We start from the raw sequence: 16,007 nt of genomic DNA, 5'->3' as shown, positions 1-16,007 counted from the left end.
AAAGATGAGATTCATATCTTCATTTTGGGTTACACTAAATAAGAAACAATTTAATAGCCTAAGCAAAAAAAATAAAATAAAGACCAATAACTCTAGCCCCAAAATTTCAGACATACATAAATTTTCTTCTTTCATTATTGACCTTTTTTGAGCAATAAAGCTTTCTCTTTCATCAGTCATCAGAAAACCTTTTTGTTTGAATTCAAACATATGATCACTCCTTCCAGCAGAGTCACGTGAAGAAGCAATAACTCATGCCAGGCGTGCTTCTGTATTGAATTTATTTAAAGGAAATTTAAATTAAACAAGCATATAATTTGAATCAGGTAAATATCTACAAAAAGATGGATTCCGATTTACTAAAGGAAAAAGATTTTTCTTTCCATAAAACAGGACTTGTTTGGTTGGGAAACAAGTTATCTCGGGATTAGTTTTTTCGAAATTATTATCCCACTATCGATGTGGATAAAAATAACACTACAATCCCAAATAACTAATCCCAGGAGTAATTATTTAGGAATTTATCCCAACCAAACGTGGGGTAAAATCATCCTAAATTCTATCTTGGTTTGCTAAACTAAACTAGTCCTTTTGTTTACTTTTACTTGTCCAGTTTGACTTTATACACATTCTTTAAGAAATACTACTACTACTTCATATGAGTATTTTACCACAATACTCATATTAATTGATGTTTAGTCTTAGATCTTGAGAAATGATTTGAGGAATAAGTAATTAATAATAAAGGTAAATATGAAAAAAAAAATCTATTGATATGCTAAAAGTGACAAGTAAAAGTGAAAATGTATTTTTAGTATAGTGATCAAGTTAAAATACACATGTACTTTTTTATTTCAGTACATGTAATGGACAAGTAAAAATAGTATAAAAGGAAGTACTCCCTCTATCCCAAAAAGATTGTCCTACTTTTCTTATTAATTTATCCCAAAAAGATTAGTACTTTTTCATATTTAAAAATAATTTAACTTTATGGAATGATTTGTAACCATACAAATATTTAAAATTTGTTTTGAATCATACATTTTAAAAATCATTCTTTATTTCTTAAATTTCGTATCAAGTCAAACTAGAATAATTTTTTTAAGAGGGGGGAGTACTTTTTTTTTCAAATTTTACAATCCTTATATCCAAATGCCCACCTAGTTTCCATGCAAATTCTAAGAACTCTCTTCTCCCTCCTCTGTCACTTTTTTCCACCATCTTCTCGAAGCTTCTAGAAAGAACCTCTCTTCTTTTCCAGATGTTTGCTTAGATCTTCTGAAAGACAACGATTTTAGGGTCCCTTAGTGTGCTTTACAATTTGAAGCTTCACTTCAATGCTCTACAAAGGGATTTTTCGAACAATCCCGGTTCCACTAAAATGATTAGAATGTATCAAACATTCAAGAAAATTTCAATGCGGTATGTGGAAACGCTACAACGAGGCAAATGTATCTGATTTCTCGATATATATGGAAGAAAATTCAACAGATAGCATTTTGTTATACATTCTGTCGCCTGTCGGACCTATCAACAGATAGCATTTTGTTAAAAGCATTACTTATACCTGTATCCTTACCAGTTGTGTTACCCGCTTGACTCTTAGACCCTGTAGCATTGACACTAGCTGAGAAGCAGCTGCTCTTTTTCAGAATCTGATCATATTGTTCTTTGGTAAACACACATGCTCCAGGTTGGTTTCCACTTGCCTGTTGCACCAAATTCCCTTGATCAAGTATCCCTTGATACATACCAGTGATATTAGCAGTGATCAACCTTTCATTGACCTGACTTGAGGGATTATTAGTGCTTAACACAACTGGTTAGATGAGCTGTTAACGAGCTTAGCATAGCAGTCTGTTAAGTCTGTTAAATGTTAGTTATAACTGTATTTGTGAAAGGTAGTTAGTGAAGTAGTTAGTCAACTAATTCTACTACATACACATATGTATATATAGAAGATACATAGCACTGTAAACTTACACGTTTATCAATGAAAGTCTTCTGATTCTCTTCTTCATCACTAAGCTGTTCTTCTTCTTCTTCTAAATCACCTTCTTCTCTTCTTTCTGGTTTCATACAAAGAACTCAAACATGGAGTTCTGATTATCTTCAATTCCAAAACAGCCTGTTAGAGACGCTGCTAGATGATTGTTGCTTACTTTGATGCAGTAACTCTTGCATTAATTGAAAGCACTTATTAACTCTTCATTTTACTATAACAATACACTAATTGAAGTGAGTTTTATGCTAAATTTTATTTATTGGGTAGACTACATCATGTGGACATAACCTTCTATTTTTTTTTTTTTTTTTTTTTTTTTTTAAGAAACCACTAAGTGATATACTTAGTGGAGGGATATTATTAATAATAAATAGATAGTTAAAAAAAAAATAAAAGTAAAGCAAAGACCCATCTGAACGATCTGGTCCAAATAAAAGCAATAAAAACAAAATGCAACAGACCAAACACCACACCACTCCAACATTTAGGAAAGTTCTCGATCGGTCAACTTCGCCGGAGCAAGGCATCACACTTCCGCCACAGTTCAAAAATCTGATTTTCCGGTATGGATTCACATCATCTTCGCACCATCAAGCTCTCACCAGGTGCAGCGAACCCATAACCAAGGAGTTTAATCTCAGAACAACCAGATCTGTTCCTTTCAGGTAAGATGTGCTTCCAATCTTCAATTTTCCTTCATGTGTTTGAAATAATGAGTGCTATGTCGGTTTTCTCCTATTGTCTTCTCCAATCTAAAGAGATATGTGTTGATGTGTTCTTGGAATTTGTGTATCTGCTGTGCTTATTTGCCTGTTGAGCTGAACTCGATGATGATTTCCCCTAAATCAGTTCCAGATGCATAACCAGTGTTGTACTCTAGCATTGAATGTACGTACTTGAACCTTCTATTTATTTATTTTCAAAATTTCGGATAAATTGTATTGGTTAAAGATTTGTATGGCATGTAAGGACAAAGTGTTTGCCTTAAAAAAAAAAAAAGGATAAAGTCTGAGATTCAGTGGCCATTTGGCCATGAACAATTTTTATTTTTTCTTGAAGTTGAAATTTCGAATTTTTTTCGGAATTTGAAAAACACTAAAAAGTTCACTTTTTTTTACTTCAAATCACTGATAAAAATCCAAAAGCAACTCCAATTTATATTCATGCCCAAATGCAACTCCAATTTTCAATTACCGTTTTTCACTTTGAAAACAAAAACTATTTTTTTCGCATGCATACTCACAATTTTCATGGCCAAACGGGCCCTTAGAGTCTCTAGCTTAGAAGAACCCTTAATTTTTATTTTAGTCTAGATGAAGCGAAACGTATTAGACGATTTGTTAAGCCAATCCCGGATTGTGGCTTAGTTGCTGTGGTGGTTCACCCTCTCCAAATACTGGTTGAAGACTTTTTCTCTTTATGGGATATTTATGCTCTATGTCTATTTTGAAAATATTTACACCACGTAGCCCGTACTTTGATCCCTTCCAATTAATCCGCAAGAAACACCATAAGTCATTTATTAAGGCTTGATGTTGCTTACTTGAATTTGCCTTCAGTTGACATGCAAAAGAGGCCAGTATACTTCATATAATTTTACAATAGCTTGTAGAGATAAAAGAGCTTTCGTTAGGCAATTATGTTGGAGTTTGGATGGGAACAGGGGCGGAGCCAGCATATGTCCAGGGGGTTCCGAACCCCTCGGCAAAAAATTACAGTATATTTTCAAAGTTAAAATTATTTTATTATGTATATATAATAGATGTTGAACCCCCTGACTTCTTCGTATATTTACCTTTTAGAATTTTTGAACCTCCTGGATGAAAATTCTGGCTCCGCCACTGGATGGGAACAGAATGCTAACCTACATTTTTCTGAAAATCAAATTTAAATTTCCGTTTCAGAGTCACATAGGGAAGGAGGCATGGAAATACAACTATTTGTTGAAGCAAAGTTTAGTGTAAGGGATAAGATATGCATTTAAATAGTCTTACATCATATGGTCGTGGTTTAATTTGATGGGCTTTAGAAAATTTCAGCCAGGTCATTCATTCGCAGATCAGACTTAGAGTTAATTAAACCATCAATAAATGTAGATATTAAAAGTTCTTTTAGTATAACTTAGGCATGCATTTGACTAAAACTAACGTTTAAAGCTTGTAAATATGCTTACAAACCTTGTAATTAGGTAACTACCAACTGATTTCAAAATATTTTTTTATTTAAAGTTAGTTTAATTTTCATTTGTAAATTTTACAAACAAATGTGATTTTTTCCAAGATAATTGAACTGAGCACTTTATAAAATTAGTCTACAACATCCTTTTAACTCGTTTTCCAAATTTTTTCTCCACAAAAAGTGAAACTTATAAAAGTGTTTGCTATGAATCAAGCCCAGTACTAGGAGTGCAAGGGTGTCACACAAGCAGCTATTGGGCCATGAAGGAGCAATAGGACCAGAAGGCCTTCACAGAGGTTTATTTGGGATCCAAACCCAATTAACAACCGGTTAAAAGGACTACGGCTTAGAAGAACAGTTTATGCAAACAGTCATGAAGTATCTGTATTCTCTCATTCCTTTCTCTGAGTCCTGATTTTTCATCTCCTTCTGGTTATCCTTCGATTATTTCCTTTATTCTCAGTTAAGATTATAAGATATATCAATGTTTGTATGGTGAATTTGGAGTTGTTATAGTATCATCGCCCAAAACTGAATAAGAAATGCATCTAATTTGTTTTATTTTACTTTTTTGTAGGACCTACTCAGAAGTTCAATTTTTTGTTCACCTTCACTAGCATTGCTCGAGTGTATACCTTCATCTGAGGTAAGTGAAGTTCCTTCAAACGGATAATGAAATTTCAAGTTCATGAATGTTTGGTTATGTAGAATTTGAGAGTTTTCAGAACTTTATTTCACTGTGTAGCTTTCGATGGATCATGTACAAGTGAGTATAATTTAATATTTTTGATCGACTTTGTTCCAATATTGAATTGCATAGAAGAGATGGGCATTGAAGCATCATTTTTTTTATATCTTCTCATCCATGTTGTTGCTTGCTGAAGTGACTATTTCGAGCTACATGACATCCAATTCTTTTATTCTTCAAGGGAGCCAATGATCGCTGAAATTGATTCGGCCAATGATCGCTGAAATTGATTCGGCCAATGATCGCTGAAATTGATTCGTTCTTCTTCTAATTCTATGTAGATTTATTCACAATATCAATATGAGAACATGTTACATTTCTACTCTTAACACATTTTTGGAAGTTAGAGCTCTCAACCTTTCTTCTACTGATGAGTGTTCCATTTGGGGATTTTGCACCTATGTTTTGTGAACAAAAATGTCTATCAAATGTTTCCATGAGCTGAATATCTCGGAGCTGACATCTTCTTATATTATCAACTTTTTCTTTGAAGATCGAATGTTGAAGCTAGAAAAGAATTACTTCTTGAAGTGCAATTGATATGGATGCAACTATATGTACTTTGTCAAAACAATAACGTTATTGGGGAAAATACTAGGATGACAATCTGCAGAGTCAATTGATGTACCCTAGGCAAGCAAGGGTTAAATTAGTTCTGTTTCTTTTTTACTTCATATCTATTGCCCATCCTTTTTCCAATCTGACCATAATATTGAAGGTTATTGTGGAATAACTATTTGATTCTTGTCATTCTCTTCAAAATTGTCGGAGATTTAAATTGATTTTGTTCACAAGGGCAGAAACGTCAAGGGTGTTGTATTAGGCCCAAGCTCAGCACAGGCATCACCATATCTAGTTTAGGGCGGACTCACTTCTGTTGTTGCAAGTTCGATTAAAATTTAATAATTTTAACTCAAATTTTATAGTTATGTTAAAAACTTTATTTAAAATATATAATCTATCTAAAATTTAATAATAAAAATAATTATGCTTCAAAACCTGTAAACTAAATCCGCCTTAAATTACTAAAAGACCATGTATGGCGTTCTTTTGAAAACATCCTCATGCCTTGCATCTTCAATTTGTACTTATACTGAACATCTTTAACTTAAATTACTAATGTACTGTTCATTTTTTTTTTTTACTTATTAATAGGTACATAACTTTTTGTTAATTTTGCTTTGAATGTCATTTTGATTGTAGTACTTGTTATAGCTTGGACAACAATTAATGTTGAATTTATAAAAGGAAATTAAAATTACGGAAAAGAGCCAAATATACCCTTGTTCTACTGGAAAAGGGCCAAATATATCTGTCGTTATATTTTTGGTCCAAATATACTACTATCGTTATACTATTAGTTCAAATATATCCTTTATTCGTTATAGTTGTCCAAAGTGGACATCCAATCCTATGTGGCACTAATATTTGATGAGGTGGAAGCCACATGGCATGCCACCTCAGCAACTCTATCCCATTTTACTCCTCTCCTCTATTTGTTCTTGCACGACTAGCAAATCCTTCCCCTCCACAATCATTGCCCACAACTTTCTGACTCAAATAGGAATTTCACAACTTTCATAGTGTCCATGTCCACCAATTGAACAACAGCCAGTTGACCAGTATCTACTGGAAAAAGAGATAAAAGAAAGGAAAATATACTCATAAAATTGAAGAATTCTGGCTACTAAACGAGATATTATCTGATGCCTTCGCACATTTTTCCTTCATACAATCCATGACATTCCTCCCTACCCACACTTTTGGCTACCGAAAAGGGGGAAAGTTATTAATTGGGGTTTTCACTGTCAAATACTGAGGACTTATTATGTTATTTACTATTAAATGACAGAAGAACATCATACCATGGTGCATACATTAATTTAGTTATATAATACAGAAGGGTATTGTATCCAATTAGGAAGCATTAAACTTGAACCAGAAGCAATACACTATAAGCACACCCCAACACTACTAAAAAAACAAGATTTCCCGACCTCAATTGAGGTCGGAAAAAAACCGACCTCATAAGGTCGGTTGGTAAAGTCGTAATATTTATTTTTTAATTTTTTTAAAAATAAACCGACCGCATGAGGTCGGTAATTTTGTATCAAAATTTGAAAAAATAATGTACCGACCTCAGTAGGTCGGAAATTTATTTGATGCCTAATATTATAATTTTACTTTTAATTTAAAAGAATACCAACCTCACGATGTCGGTTCATTAAAAATAATTAAAAATTATTTTTAATAGACTGACCTCGTGAAGTCGGTATTCTTTTAAATTAAAAATAAAATTATTAAATATACCGACCTCATGAGGTCGGCATAATTGGGCAAATAAATTAAATGAAAACAGACTCAAATAAACCCTTCTCTCTCTTTCCCTATCAGTTTTCGCTCCCCCTCTCTCTCTCTCTCTCTCTAACCCTAATAATACGACGTCGATATCACCATCATTGCGGGGAGTCACCGTCGCAGCCATCCCTAATCAGTATTGTCGTCACCGTTGCCACCGTCCCTAATCAGTACCGCCGTCGCTGTTGCGTCCACAGCCAATCATTTGAGGTATGCTTTCTTTCTTTTCTTAATTAATATTGCGCTGTAATTAGAAAGCTCCTGATGATGGTTAATGTTCTATATTTGGCATTGTGCTGTTAATTTGATGGAAGAAAGTTACAGGGAGAAAATTTCTATTTCCAAGTTTTTAAAAAAAATAAAAAAATAAATCTATTTCCACTAGTTCATAAGAAAGTAGGGAAGCCTGACATTCAAGACCATTCTTGTTTTTGCAAATTGGGAAGTTTATGTCCATGCCAAAGACAATGTCGGGTGCTATGGGCTTTTATAGTCCTGTCTAATGAGAATTGTACCTTTTTTTATGTGTTTGGTTTTAAATTTTCTGAATTTGTGATGGTTTCTTGATTCTAAGGCACATTTAGCCAAAAGAGTACTTCAATCTCTTGCTCTCTAAGGTCCATATACCCTTGTTTTAGTGTGTGTTAGGTTTATGGTGCAAAAAGAAGCCAATTTGTTGCTGAATTCTTATACATTATTGTAAATCCTTGCTCTAAAGTTTAATAAAGATTCAATTTGTGTATCTTATCATTGCCGTACGTCACCTGCATTTACATCAAACCTGGAAAATGATATTAAAAAAAAAAAAACTGTGTTTTTAAAGAAATGGGACTTAAAGGAAAAGGTGTTTCTGGAAAAATGTTTTATCTTGGATAATCATTTTCTGATCATCTTCCAGAAAATACACAGCTTATTTTCTCCTTCTTTTTTCTTTCTAGTTTTTTCCTTTTTCAATGTGTATTACCTTGTAAAATTGCATTCATCCTCTTGCCTCATTTTCTCTATTTATTCTCTTATATCCATAATTTGATTCATTTCAGGCCTTATTCGTGAATATATACTGATAAACATCATGTAAACAGTGCGTGTCTTATTAGCCTTTATTCAGTTTTTGAAAAGAAATTCGAGTGTCTTAGATTTTTGCTTAGGCATGTCCACAAGTTCCTGCTGCGTGTTTTTTTTTTTTTTTTGCTTATTGAAGGTCTGTTTGGCCTAATATCTTGTCGGGCGCTAAGTCGTTATCTTGTTTTGATCTTTTGGACAAATTTCTTGGTTTCCATGTTTTGTTTGTATTTCCAGCTTTGAAACTCAATGGATGATGGATCCGCCCTTTTGCCCTTCTCCACTTACAAGCCTGACTGGTTTCTTTAATATCTTGTCGTGAGCTAAATGGGACCCAGTTTCCATCTTTTGGATAAATTACTTGGTTTGCATGACCTGTTGCTTTAATATCTTGTTACGAGCTAAATTTTACCTTTTTCGTCATTTTTACACAAATATTTCTTGGTTTACATGTTTGTTTTGGTATGCTATACTTTTATAAGCATATTGAGTTATTTTTTACCAAATTCATCACATGTCCCTTCTAAATAAATTTGTCATAATTAGCCTTAAATGTAAGGAAGAGAAGACATTGAATTTACTTCAATATGAACTTGGTGATAATTATATCTGATTGTCTGGTGTTTGCTCTTTGATGCATTTACATCTTTTGTGGTTTTGAGGGAAAATGTCGTATTATCACATATGACTTTACATGCATTGAATCTACTCTTTTTTGTTTGTCAATTGAAATATCTAAGTTTTTATATTCCGAGAAGTAGTCCCTTCATCTTTCCCTAATTTAACATCAATTGCTCTTCCCTCATTCATGCAATTGTTTGACAGGATTATGTGCCCACTGTGTTCGACAATTTCAGTGCAAATGAAGTTGTCAATGGAGCCACTGTCAATCTAGAGTTGTGGGATACTGCTGGTAATTATTTATTTGCATGACATTTATTGCTTGAAGCTTCTGATAACTGTAACATGTTAATGTGTTCAATGCATATACCTATAGTGCAAACCTGTGAGCTGTCCACATTGTTATGACCCTGACATCATTAAATCTTTAACAGGACAGGAGGATTACAATAGATTAAGACCTCTGAGTTATCGTGGGGCTGATGTTTTCATTTTGGCATTCTCTCTCATAAGTAAAGCCAGCTATGAAAATGTCTCCAAGAAGGTTAGTGTTTCATTATGTATTTCTCCTCGTTTAGTGTTCTTTCTAATTTATTGTTCTGTACATGAAAAGTTTACTATTTTTATTGGTTGTTTTCAGTGGATTCCTGAGTTGAAGCACGATGCTCCTGGTGTCCCAATAGTTCTTGTTGGAACAAAACTTGGTGAGGCTTTTCTTTGAACTCGATCTAGTCTGCAGTTTGTTTCACAGATCTGTGGTATCAATTGTGTCTGCAATCTTCTTATTTATTTACTATCTCCAGTCCAAAATAATTGATGTTTTAGCCTCTAAAGGTTGGTCCAATATATATGATGTCTCGCAAAATCAAGAAGGGATTTAATTACAAGAACAACAACATATCCAATGTAATCTCGCAAGTGGGGTCTGGGGAGAGTAATATGTACGTGGACCTTACCTCTACCTTGGCCAGGTAGAGAGGCTGTTTCCAGGAGACCCTCGGCTCATAGAAAGACGAAAAATAGGCGTTATCAACAAGCAGAAACAATAGCAAGATAATAAGATAACTGCGACAAGAAGGGATTTAATTCTTTTTCCCAAATTTGCCTTTGACATATTCCCAGTTCAATGTACAAATTTAATGATGTATAGAACAACTTAAAAAGAAAACAAAAATCATAATTAAGGGTATCTTAGTCAAAAAAAAAAAGTATCAGTAGGTTAGCCACACCTTTTAGCTGGTAAAGACCCAAACAATTGCCGCTAAGAGGTCCTACTATTTGCGACAATTAAAATTGCAGGAGAAAGATAAAAATAGACCTATACCACATTAGTTGTTTAAAGATTTTCAAAGGGACCTATGATTTCTTGGGATACTTTACCCATACATAACCTTAAGATTTTTGATTCGATGTTCAAATTCTTACATTTTTAGACAATCAAAACTGAACTGTGATGCAAGAGGAGATGGTGATATTAAAAGGAACAACAAACATATATAATTAGACATCGACAAATTCAAACCTGAAATTTCAAATAGATTGACTTTCACTACTAAAAAACTGGCAAAATTTGACGGACAAAAAACTGACGGACTGCGTCGCTTTGAAAAACCAACGGAAAACCGACTCAGTGCGTCGGTTTTGTGTATTTCTATTTTTTTTTTTAATTAAAAAACCGACGGACAACATCGGTTTTTTCCGCAAAATTTTGAAATTATGTTTCCGCCAAATTTTTTTTTACAAAAACCGACGTCCCACGACGGTTTTATTAAAAAAAAAATTAATTAATTTTTTAAAAATATATTAAATAATTTATAATTCATTTTGTTTTGTAAAATATTAATAAACGATTTTTTTTAAAGAAACAGACGGACTACGTCGGTTTTTAATTTTTTTTTGGTCAAAGGCTGGTCAACATTTTAAAAAATCCGACGGACCGCGTCGGTTTTTCCGTCGTTTTTTTTTTAACAATATGATAGAAACGGGTTTGGCATATCATTTGCTATCTTCCCCAAAAAAAACCCACTTCTCTCTAAAATAAAAAACCCTAACCCGCCGCCTACCCCCTCTGCCCACGCCCGCCACCTGCTGCTACCTGCCGCCCACCCGTCGCTACCTACGCAGCCCAACCCCACCTACCCCAGCCCCGTTTTTAACTTGTAATTTGAGGTAGTTTCTTTTAAATTAGGGCTTTTAAAATTCTTTCAATTTTAGTTTTATTTGTAGATTTTAGGCCTAATGTTAGTCTATTTAGCTTTGTTAAACATCATTTGTAATGTTATTAATGTTGAATTTGTGAAAAATGTAAACTTTATTTGACTAGTTTACTTTTTATTTTTGCTTGAGATTGTGCTATATTTTATGTTCATTGTCAATGTATTTGTGTTAGCTTAGTTATCATTGTTTGTAATATTATTGATGTTGAATTCGTGCAAAAATGTATACTTTATTTGACTAGTTTTTTTTTTTTTTTTTTTTTTTTTTTTGGGATTGTGCTTTTTGTTAGAATCCATAAGTTAGTAGAATTTTTATTGAGCATTCAAAATTAAAATTGATTGAGATTGTGTTTTTCAAAGTAGAATTGTTAACTTATAGTATTTCTATAACCTCAAAACTAAAGTGTAGACTTTATTTGACTAGATTTACTTTTCAATTTTTGGAATTGGTTGGGATTGTGCTTTTCAAAGTTATATTAAAGTTAAAATCCATAAGTTATTAAAGTTAGAATTGTTATTGAGAATTCAAAGTTAGAATTAGTTAGGATTGTGCTTTTCAAGGTTAGAATGTTAAGTTATAATATTTCTATAACCTCAAAACTAAAATGTAGATTTTATTTGGCTAGATTTACTTTTCAATTTTTGGAATTGGTTGGGATTGTGCTTTTCAAAGTTATATTGAAGTTATAATCCATAAGTTGTTAAAGTTAGAATCCATAAGTTATTAAAGTTAGAATTGTTATTGAGAATTGAAAGTTAGAATTGGTTGGTGTTGTGCTTTCTTAAATTATTGTTAAATTTGTGAAAAAATATAAACTTTATTTGACTAGTTTACTTTTCATATATATATATAGCTTGAGATTGTGCTAATTTTTATGTTCATTGTCAATGTATTTGTGTTAGCTTAGTTAGAATTGGTTGGGATTGTGCTTTTCCAAGTTATATTAAAGTTAGAATCCATAAGTTATTAAAGTTAGAATCCATAAGTTATTGATAATTCAAAGTTAGAATTGGCTGTGATTGTGCTTTTCAAAGTTTGAATGTTAAGTTATAATATTTCTATAACCTCAAAACTAAAATGTAGACTTTATTTGGCTAGATTTACTTTTCAATTTTTAGAATTGGTTGGGATTGTGCTTTTCAAAGTTATATTGAAATTATAATCCATAAGTTGTTAAAGTTAGAATCCATAAGTTATTAAAGTTAGAATTGTTATTGAGAATTGAAAGTTAGAATTGGTTGGGATTGTGCTTTTCAAAGTTATATTAAAGTTAGAATCCATAAGTTATTAAAGTTAGATTTGTTATTGAGAATTCAAAGTTAGAATTGGTTGGGATTGTGCTTTTAAAAGTTATATTAAAGTTAGAATCCATAAGTTATTAAAGTTAGAATTGTTATTGAGAATTCAAAGTAGAATTGTTAGGATTGTGCTTTTCAAGGTTAGAATGTTAAGTTATAATATTTCTATAACCTCAAAACTAAAATGTAGACTTTATTTGACTAGATTTACTTTTCAATTTTTAGAATTGGTTGGGATTGTGCTTTTCAAAGTTATATTGAAGTTATAATCCATAAGTTGTTAAAGTTAGAATCCATAAGTTATTAAAGTTAGAATTGTTATTGAGAATTGAAAGTTAGAATTGGTTGGGATTGTGCTTTTCAAAGTTATATTAAATTTAGAATCCATAAGTTATTAAAGTTAGATTTGTTATTGAGAATTCAAAGTTAGAATTGGTTGAGATTGTGCTTTTAAAAGTTATATTAAAGTTAGAATCCATAAGTTATTAAAGTTATAATTGTTATTGAGATTTCAAAGTTAGAATAGGTTGGGATTGTGTTTTCTTAAGTTATATTTTAAGTTAGAATTCTTAAGTTAAAATATATTTCTATAACCTCAATAATTTGTGGGTATATTTTTGTAGATGGATCATCGTAGGGCTTATGTTTTAGTTTAGATTTCATAATGGACTTATGTTTTATGCTTTATGGAACTAGTTAATGGTACTTTTGGTTGGACATTTAAATAGTTTTGAACTTTGAAGGTCTATTTAGATCGTATTTAATGTGTTTAGATAGTGTTTGATGTGTTTGATTGTTACTTAGAGTGATTTTATGTGTTGTAGCTCTTTTAGAATTGATTTGGAGCATTTTAATGCTAGTTTTGAGCAGCTTTTGGTACTGGTTTCTGTGCAGGTGTGGCTGCAGAAAATGCATGAATTGCATGCAGGAAATTTTCCAGAAAACCGACGCAGTCCGTCAGTTTTCTGGAAATTAATTTTGAAAATTTTCCAGAAAACCGACGGAAAACCGACTCAGTCCGTCGATTTTCTGGAAATTAATTCTTAAATTTTATGAAAAAACCGACGCACTGTGTCGGTTTTTATTTAAAATAAAAAAATTTAAATAAAAAACCGACGCAGTGCGTTGATTTTTTCATAAAATATATATTGTTTTAATATAAGATAAAAAATCAGAAATTAAAAAAACCAACTCAGTCCGTCGGTTTTTTTTATTTTTTAAAATTATTGGATAAAACCCGACGGACCACGTAACCGACGCAGTCCGTCGGAATAAACCGACGCAGTCCGTCGGAAAAAACCGACGTGATCCGTCGGTTTCCAAAAAGTGAGGCTATGTAAACGGACGGATCGTAAAGGGTCGGTTTCCCGTCGGTTTCATTAAAAAAACCGACGCAGTCCGTCGGTTTTCATCGTCGATTTTTCCCCTTTTTTTAGTAGTGTTTCCATGAATGGTTTCACCAAACCTTCCAATTTCATCAACTAAATCCAACGTCCTACAAGGAAAAAAGGAGTAATGAATACAAGTTAAAAATTAAAGAAAGAGCTTATTAAGGGCTATCAGATTGGCACCAGGAGGATGTTGATATAATTTAGAACTCTTACTTCTATTTTTCTTTCCTTGCAGCTGATCCTTTATAACAACTCTAGTCTTTTCAGTCAGTACTTGGTGACACCTTTACCTCCTAGAGCATCATTAATCTGTTAGCCCCTCATAAAAAACACATAGACACCATAGACTAAACATGCAAATTTTAAATAATAGGAATAGTAGTAAATTACAGAAGAAAAATAATATTCACATTGGATTGTTAGTTCTTTGGCTTTCTTCAGTAAGCCGCTTTTTTCTCTTTGAAAATGTCACTTCCCTACTTGTCGACTTGTCAATTCTTCTCATCGGATTTTTTTTCCTCTCCCTATTCACTCCTTAACCTCTTTAATCTCTGCTATATCAAAGTTAATATGCTTAAAATAGTACAATGTCTCGGTTGCTTTAATATAAAATCAACATACCTCAAACAATTAGTTACATATCAGATCAATCAACAACACTTCACCATCAACAGGGACCATTGAATATTGCTTGAACAAACAGTGAGTGCAGTTAGATACAAATCCAGCAGAATCACATCACAAGTATGATAACTGTTTCTAATCTATAAAGAACTTTATATGAAATGTAAACCGATGCTCACATACTATTAATGCAAGCCAAGTAAAAGGTCAATCCCAAGTCTTTGCTTCCTTTTGAAAATTTGTACTGCATAACTTCATTGAAAATATGAACACTATTCGAATAGGTTGAATTGTCCGCACATTACTTTTACTGTATCTTGGTTACCCAACATACCTAGTTTTAAAGTTTTCCTAAAGTAACAATCTATTGAAAATGCAAGTCAAGAATATCTGTAACATTGCCAAGCACTGCTCCACTTTATAAATTCTAATAGAATTATTATTAAACTTGTAACTGCTCTGTTGTCAAATAATCTGTACTATGCAGTTCGTTGATTTAGTTAAATAGGTGAATTATTTAAACAAATTTTGAATCTATCCCTTTTCTATTTATTTATATTTGCGATACTTACATACATTATTGTATAGCTGGCAGGTGAAAAGAGGAGTAAGAAAACAAAGAAAGCTAAGGAGACGGGGATTCCCCGGAGACCACCAGAAAACCTTGCGATTAGAGATAGAAGCCCGTCGCCACGTCTCCCACCACGAGGCACTCCATTGCCTCATGATCCCCTCATGAATGGCATTGCATATAGTCTTCCACCTCCATATGATTTGTGGATTGTGTAAGTGTTTTGTGGATGTTTGCGAGGGGTGAAGTAGTCTAATGTTGTAGACTAACTTAGTGTAGACTAGTTTAATGTTTTGTGGATGTTTACAAATGTTGAAGTAGTTTAATGTTTTTTTGATGTTTGCGAAAGTTGAAGAGCTTAATGTCTCTTGTGAATGTTTGATTGATGTTTTTATTCAACTTTGAAATAGTTTCGAATTGAATTTGATGTATTGGTGGTTGTAATATATGTGTTGTAATAGTAGCTTAATGTTTTATGTATTTATAGTAGTTTGGTGTATTGTTGGCAGCTATTTGAGCTGGTTTTAATTGAAAGTAAAATTATTTTCATCTTGACAGGTGGGCAGCTGGAATAACAGCTAGGTGCTACCATTTTTCTTGCAGAGTACCGACCTCATGAGGTCGGTTTTGGGCCCAGACACATATAAAATACCGACCTCATGAGGTCGGTTTTCTGCAAAATATTTCCAGAAATTGCAAATTACCACCTCATGAGGTCGGTTTTCTGGAAAATTTTCCAGGGAATTGCAAATTACCGACCTCATGAGGTAGGTTTTCTGCAAAAAATTTCCAGAAATTGCAAATTACCGACCTCATGAGGTCGGTTTTCTGCAAACTTTTCCAGGGAATTGCATGAGGTCGGTTTTCTGCAAATTTTTTCAGGGAATTGCATGAGGTCGGTAAACTAATATCATTACATTATTAATATAATTTA

General features: G+C 32.7%; 1 protein-coding gene across 5 annotated transcripts; it reads left to right on the top strand.

Moving 5' to 3' along the window:
* Positions 1 to 1,188: 1,188 nt before the first annotated feature.
* Positions 1,189 to 15,572, top strand: LOC132636613 (rac-like GTP-binding protein RHO1). 5 transcript variants are annotated; one of them, XM_060353562.1, is made up of 8 exons: positions 1,189 to 2,670; positions 4,403 to 4,567; positions 4,761 to 4,829; positions 5,425 to 7,499; positions 9,177 to 9,264; positions 9,407 to 9,516; positions 9,613 to 9,676; positions 15,091 to 15,572. In XM_060353562.1, the coding sequence occupies exons 4-8, from the start codon at positions 7,281 to 7,283 to the stop codon at positions 15,099 to 15,101; spliced, it is 492 nt and encodes a 163-aa protein (XP_060209545.1). In that variant the 5' UTR covers positions 1,189 to 2,670; positions 4,403 to 4,567; positions 4,761 to 4,829; positions 5,425 to 7,280; the 3' UTR covers positions 15,102 to 15,572. The 5 variants fall into 5 exon arrangements, with proteins under 5 accessions (XP_060209545.1, XP_060209546.1, XP_060209549.1 ...); XM_060353563.1 differs by having other exon boundaries at positions 4,398 to 4,567; XM_060353564.1 differs by lacking the exon at positions 1,189 to 2,670 and adding an exon at positions 2,678 to 2,893.
* The last annotated feature ends 435 nt before the right edge of the window (positions 15,573 to 16,007 follow it).

The sequence above is a fragment of the Lycium barbarum genome, chromosome 4 (genome assembly GCF_019175385.1).
Source record: "Lycium barbarum isolate Lr01 chromosome 4, ASM1917538v2, whole genome shotgun sequence".
Classification (NCBI taxonomy): domain Eukaryota; kingdom Viridiplantae; phylum Streptophyta; class Magnoliopsida; order Solanales; family Solanaceae; genus Lycium; species Lycium barbarum.
This window is presented reverse-complemented; position numbering and strand designations above follow the sequence as displayed.

Coding starts and splice junctions, on each gene's coding strand:
- LOC132636613 (XM_060353566.1), top strand. CDS start 7,281: ATGAAAACAGACTCAAATAAACCCTTCTCTCTCTTTCCCTATCAGTTT. Junction 7,500..9,176: donor TCCACAGCCAATCATTTGAG/GTATGCTTTCTT, acceptor ATTGTTTGACAG/GATTATGTGCCCACTGTGTT. Junction 9,265..9,406: donor AGAGTTGTGGGATACTGCTG/GTAATTATTTAT, acceptor AATCTTTAACAG/GACAGGAGGATTACAATAGA.